This window comes from Sebastes fasciatus, chromosome 8 (assembly GCF_043250625.1).
Source record: "Sebastes fasciatus isolate fSebFas1 chromosome 8, fSebFas1.pri, whole genome shotgun sequence".
Classification (NCBI taxonomy): Eukaryota; Metazoa; Chordata; class Actinopteri; order Perciformes; family Sebastidae; genus Sebastes; species Sebastes fasciatus.
The window spans coordinates 33,870,429-33,877,594 of record NC_133802.1 but is presented as its reverse complement, the minus strand read 5'-3'; the positions used below and the strand labels follow the sequence as shown (position 1 = coordinate 33,877,594).

At 34.8% G+C, this 7,166-nt stretch overlaps 1 protein-coding gene across 6 annotated transcripts in view; it reads right to left on the bottom strand.

Moving 5' to 3' along the window:
- Positions 1 to 1,806: 1,806 nt before the first annotated feature.
- prdm16 (PR domain containing 16) overlaps positions 1,807 to 7,166 on the bottom strand; it is a 339,983-nt gene continuing 334,623 nt past the window's right edge. For all 6 annotated transcript variants that reach the window (XM_074642545.1, XM_074642542.1, XM_074642543.1 and 3 more), the window contains one exon: positions 1,807 to 5,381. In XM_074642545.1, the coding sequence (XP_074498646.1) occupies positions 5,369 to 5,381 (13 nt within the window). In that variant the 3' untranslated portion in view covers positions 1,807 to 5,368. The remainder of the gene's footprint in view (positions 5,382 to 7,166) is intronic.

The following is a 7,166-nucleotide window of genomic DNA, read 5'->3' as shown; positions in this document are numbered from 1 at the left end:
TGGAGTCTCTGCTCCTCTGCTTGCCTTCACTCACACATCGCGCTCGTTCTCGCTCCACCTCACGTTAGGCGCGCACACTCCACACTGCAGAAGAGTTAGTAGCTCTGAGAATATCTAGTGGATGTACAGTGGATGTTTGTGCAGAAATGAATGCTGCAGCTCCTCCAGACCAACAGAGGTTTCCCGTGTCTTGTGAAGTGACGGGGCTCCGCAGCGAGAAACGTTATCGTCTCCGACCGGGTGCTGGTGTCTCCCTGCGGCCGCGCTCGGAGGGGGATCAGCATTGATTCATGTAGAGACCTTCGTCTGAAAAAAAGAAAAAAACGGCTCTCGGACGGGAGCCGGCTCTTATCGTTCATTTAGAAGAGCCGGTTGAAAGAGCCGACTCGTTCGTGTCCAACACATCACTAACTGATTGGGACGTTCGGTGCAGCCGGCGACGCGGTGACGTCATACATCATGTTCTGCGTAGAAATGTGCGTACCGACCCTGGTTCTCCAAAGACTTCCACCTAATGCACTTACACACACCTTACACCGCAAAGAAAAGACCTGTGTGTACAAGAACAGGTGACAGGGAACAGTAGCAGCTACATAATACAAGTTGCAAGCTGCAATAAAAAAAAAAAAAAGTCCAGCAACATTTATCAAACATGACGGATATACTATAGTATGATATTTTTTTCATGATATTTTTATGACATACTATACTATGATATTTTTGTTATTATATTTTTATGACATACTATTCCATGATATTTTTTAATGATATTTTTGTGACATACTATACTATGATATTTTTAATGATATTTTTATGGCATACTATTCTATGATATTTTTTTCATGATATTTTTATGACATACTATACTATGATATTTTTTTATTATATTTTTATGACATACTATTCCATGATATTTTTTAATAATATTTTTGTGACATACTATACTATGATATTTTTAATGATATTTTTATGGCATACTATTCTATGATATTTTTTTACCATGCCATACTATACAATAATTTTAATACAATGGCTTTTTATTACTTTTTAATGACATTTTTTATGACTTTTTTATGGCATACTATACAATTAGTTTTTCGTGGCATACTATACTATGATATCTTTTGTGACATACTATACTATGACATTTTATATTACTTTTTTTAAGGAAATTTTTATGGCAAACTATACTATGACATGTTTTATGAAATTTGTTATGCCATACTATTACTTTTTAATGGCATAATATACTATATATTTTTAATTATATTTTTAATGGCATACTATACTATGATTTTAATACAATGACTTTTTAATTACTTTTTAATGAAATTCTTTTGTAACATATTATACTATGACATTTTGTACTATATTTTTAATTACATTTTTATGGCAAACTATACTATGACATTTTTTATGCGACACTATTACTTTTTAATAGCATACTATACTTTGATATTTTTTAATGATATTTTTATGGCATACTAAACTATGATTTTAATATAATGGCTTTTTTTTACCACTTTTTAATGACAATTTTGTTATGGCATACTATACTAAAATTTGAATACAATTCTTTTTAATGTCATTTTTGTGGTTTAGTATGGCATTTTTTATGACTTTATTATGACATACTATACCATGACATTTTTTTTAATGGCATACTATACTATTGATGCGTTGATGAACAATTCCCATAACATTCATAAGGTGCCACTAGTTGCTATGCAACCAGTATCTTTCTAAAAGTTGTCGTTCCTAACCTGACAGACGCTGACAGCTCACAAATACACAGCGGACATGTCATTTAAAAAGCACACAGGTTTTATTGCATATCAATTTCATGTATAAATTCTTCATAGCATTGGAAAGATTACATTTGGTATACATTGCTATTCTACAGAATTAACATCAGAGTCATATCTTTTCAATGAAATTTCTCTAAAGTACATCTTCAATAATCACAAGCATCAAAAGAACTGCAATTTTCAGAATTGTTCAATATTATTCTACAATCCTTTATTGTTTTTCATTATGTCTTCTCCCACAAGTCTTTTCTAATGTCTTTCAGAGCCACCTGCCCAAACATCTGTAAGGCAGTCAAGAACTTGAAGTCAAACCTACCAAACTAACCACATGTACAATAAGTGCATCTACGGATTTATTTTTTTCTTTCATTTTTTTTTTCTCATTTTTTGATTTGATACACATTTCACAAATGGACATCATTATGACCGCTAAACACGTCATGCACAATATCTTTTTTTTGTTTGTTTGTTTTCAATAAACATAACAGAGGCGATATACAACTCAGATTCAAACAAAACAAGCACCATCCATTTAAACCCATATTTTTCAATGATTTTTTTTTCTTCAGACAAATGCACCATTGTTTTTCATTCTTTAAAATACTATACAGTTAAAAAGAAACAATATGTATATTTTTTTTACTTTCTCCTGTAACAGTGGGGGGAAAAACAGCAACCATGTTCTATTATGCTGGAACATATTTCAGCGACCATCTGCCAGAATACTTTCTGAAGTTGGCAAAATGGAATACTTCAATGCCTTCAATTCCTTTGCTTTACACAGCGCGTACTTATTACAGTAGTCCATGACATGAATTACTACATATAGTCAACCTAAAAACTTCGCAACCCAAGCCTTTACATTTTATAACCACGACTTGGGAAAACAATGTGTTTACTGTGAATGAAATCTCATTCAGTAGAATTATTAAAAAAAAGACTTCTGTCTTTAGAAAAAATGAGATGATGCAGCAGTCCTCATCAGCATCACACCGCCGCCACCTGCTGTCGTGAATAAAAATTACAGTGCTTTCTGTTTCAGATTTATCTTATCTCTCTCTGTGTGGAGCTCAAAGTTGCTCATCTACTGAAACTAATCTGAAAATGTATCCGTGTTCTACGTTCTAGAGACCTAAGCCTGATCAATGTATGGCTTGGACCCACATGGTTTAAGTACTAGTTTGAAAATACAGCATCAGGCCTAGTTCTGAGAGTCCCAGTAAGTACGCAGGGAGGACCAAGGCAACAATGATCAACAATGCTCGCCCTCCCCTGCTCCTGCAGCTATCTACACTTATCTACAGTACACATGACTCATGCCCTCCGTGGCACCGCTACCTTGTAGACCACATGGAATGAGTTTTTAGTATGATCTCAGAAGAAGGGAATATAAAGTTAAACTCCCTATCCAGAATTAACAACACATTGTTTTTTGCATGTGTTGGAAGGACCAACCAGCATAATTATGATGTCCATTTTAACACTATCTGTGGTTTAGTTTACTCTTTTTGTTTTTGTTTTGTTTTGGTTTCATGAGTCCTTGCCTTCATTCTTGCATGACCGGCGATTCTGTCGCTCCAGTGCGGCGAAGACCAGATGTTCATGCAGATGTTGGACCATGTAGTATAGGATAACTAATTTTTAAAAAGAATATTCATTGTTTACATGTATCAAATGAAAAGCAGAGGGGAACTTGATGTGGTAGATTCAATAATGTGACAACGTAATGCCCTTTTCTGACATTCATAGTGAAAGTTGTCCAAGTCTGCCCCCCCTCCCCCTCCCCCCGTCTATAATACTTGAACCAATTGAACAAGACACATTCAGCATACTGGGTAAAAATGGTTGAACTGAAAATAAGAAAGAAAAAAAAAACTAAACACTGCAGGACGTTACATTGCCAAATAGGATCTAAAGCTAACTACAGCTATCTTTCACTATAAATAAAAACAATTAATTTCATGGGTTCTTTCCATTTTGGCACACTAACGCATCAAAACCAGAGATTCTGAATCTCTCCTCACGTTCTGATAGGCGTTCATTCCTTCAGTATCAAGAAAAGAGGGATGAAATGACGTCTTCATTTTCAACTCCTCCAGTCATGACAAAAACAACCAAAAATAAATACATACACACACACTTCTGAAATCAAATATATAAGAGCGTAATAATAAGGAAAAAAAAAAAAACTATGACAGCAAATGCAAGCCCCTTGGAAATGAAATGATTGTCAGAGAACAAAACATTTTCTATGGGTTATTTGGCACATACCACTCTTGCTATGAACATCTAGGTTATTTTGTACATCATATGACAATATCATACAATTTTGGTCCTTCTCTAAAATAATTATATTAACAATTTAGCACTGTGGTGCCTACGACAAAACAATACTGTGGTATCTAAGAGGAGAGAAAGTAAATAAAATTAACAAATGACGATGAAACAAAACAAGCAGAGAAAGACGTTCCTCATTTTTTTTGAGTATGATTTTTAAATTCATTTTTCAGCATGATCAAATTGGGCAGCCAATTACAACGGCTAGTGTCCCAGATAGCTCATCAAAAATCCCCAGTTGCTGTGCACATTTGAACATCGTTCTCCATGTAATCATTCAAAAAATCAACAGTCTACTGGAACAGTCATTTCCTCAAGTAACATTTAGTGTGGTGCTATTGTTGATTCTGCAGTTTTATAACTGAAACAAGATCAGTAAATGAATTGCCTGTGATTGGTGTGGGGTGGGGGGGACCTGGAGACAATAGTGCACGCGCCCACTATGTTCCTGGTGAAACACACCACCATGTGGACATGCAGTGCTAATGCAGTGCTGATGCTGCAGTGCTTGAAGTAGGCGGTGTACACAGACTTTAGAGACGTACTAGTCATTAAGTGTCTTTATGAGAGCCTTATGTCGGGTCTCTGTGGTGCTGGAGTGAGCCTTGTGGACTTGGGGAGGATCAGAGTGATGCAGAGTTTCAATGCTGTTGAGAAGCATTCATCATGTCCTTCACATCAACAGGAGCTTAGCAGTGCTTTCTTTTTGACAGAGTCTTGCGAGACGCCTCACCAAGGGACAATCTCTCCCTCCTATCTCTCACTCACTCACTCACTCACTCACTCACTCACTCACTCACTCACTCACTCACTCACTCACTCACTCACACACACACTCACTCACTCACTCACACACACACACACACACACACACACAAATGAACACACATCTCCACACAAACATATTCTTTCTATCTTGAATGTATGTGACACTGAATTCTTCTCCGGCCTCCACATTTCTCACTACTCATGTCCACCCCGTCTCTTTGTTTCTATCCATTTTGTGAAACTAATGTTCCTCCTACTCTTCCTCCCACTTCCTCTCTCTCCCTCTCCCTCTCTCTCTCCCTCTCTCTCTCTGTCTGTCTGTTTCTCTCTGGTCTAGATGTGGTTGAGCGGGTGAAAGCTGCTCGTCTCAGACGGTCCACCTCCCATGCTCAGCCAAGTGTCCAGAGAGTTCTGGGAGGGCGCGTGCAAAGGGTTGTTCTCCGAGAGAGACAGCATCATTGCATAAGCCTGCGGGAGAAGACAGGGACGTTTAACGAGAGGAAACTCAATATTTTACAACACTCATTTTCTGTAACATTGTCTTCGTGAAAATTACATTTCTATGACATTTTTATGGCATATTATACTATGACATTTTTATATGACGTTTTCTGTGGCATACTACCGGTATACTATGATTTTTTTAATGACATTTTTAGGACAAACTGTAATATGACTTTTTTATGACTTTACTATACTATGCTATTTTGCATGATTTTATATGGCATACTATAATAAGACGCTTTTTTATTATTTTTTTTATTGCATTCTCAACTATTCTTTTTAATTATGGGAAACTACACCATGACTTTTAATAACTTTTTTATTGCATACTATGCTATGACTTTTTTTATAACGTACTTTACATTGTTATATCTTTACGACAGTTTCTGTCACATATTATAGTATGACATTTTTATATGACATTTTTAGGACAAACTGTAATATGACTTTTTTATGACTTTTTATGGAATACTATCTATATCTATGATATTGTTTGATATTTTTTTAATGGCATAATATACTATGACATTTTCTTTCATATTTTATGACATTTTTTTATACTTTTTATTGTATACTGTACTAAGACATTTTTTGTATGATATTCTTTTATGCCATGCTATATACTAAGAAATTCTTTTAGGATTTTTTATTGAAAACTGTACTATGACATTTTTTATCACATTTTTTATGGTATACTATAATATGACTTTTCATAACATTTTTGACACTTTTTTATGGCATACTGTACTATAAACATTTTTTATGATATTATTTTATGACGTGCTATACTATGACATTTTTGAATTTTTGTGCCATACTATACTATATAATTTTTTTTATGGCATACTACTGTATACTGTGCCATTTTTTTATGATTTTCTTTAAGACATACTATACTATAAGTGTTTTTTATTGCATACTGTACTATGACATCTTTTATGATATTCTTTTATGACATGCAATACTATGCTATTTTTAATGATTTTTATGGCATACTATAATAAGACTTTTTTTAATGATTTTTGTATTGCATTCTCAACTATGAAATTTTTTTTTTAATTATGGGAAACTATACTATGACTATTAATAACTTTTTTATTGCATACTATGCTATGACTTTTTTTATAACGTACTTTACATTGTTATATCTTTACGACAGTTTCTGTCACATATTATATTATGGCATTTTTTAAAAACATTTATAGCACACTATACAATGATATTTTTTTTACACCAGTTTGTGTGACACACTATACTATGACATTTTATTTTCTGAGGCGTACTATACCCGAGGTTCTAAAAGTTTTGGTGACCAAGTGCCCATTTAAGAGCCAGCATATGTTATGACTGCCACACAGGAAAAGTACACACATGAAACAAAATATATTTTCCATCTCACTTCCACATTAAATTGCCAAGTTGTCCACTAACTTTAGCTAATGGCGCTAGCATTAGAACATGATTCCTGTGGCCCTCACGAATTGCCACTAGTTGCCATGCAACCAGTAGCAATCCTAACCTGACAGACACTTGATATGGGGTCACAAGTAACCAAGTAGTGTATTAAATGTAGGCAGAAAAGATCAGAGCAGTCAAGGTAAGTTAACAGGTAAGATTTTAGTAGGTTAAGTGAGAGGAAAAGACGTAGCCGGGCAGGACAAGAGGCACTTTTAGGTACAGTTAACTGAATTAACAACCTTTTCTTTTCAAAGGATCCATCTCAACCTTTATCTCTGTAGCCACAGGATG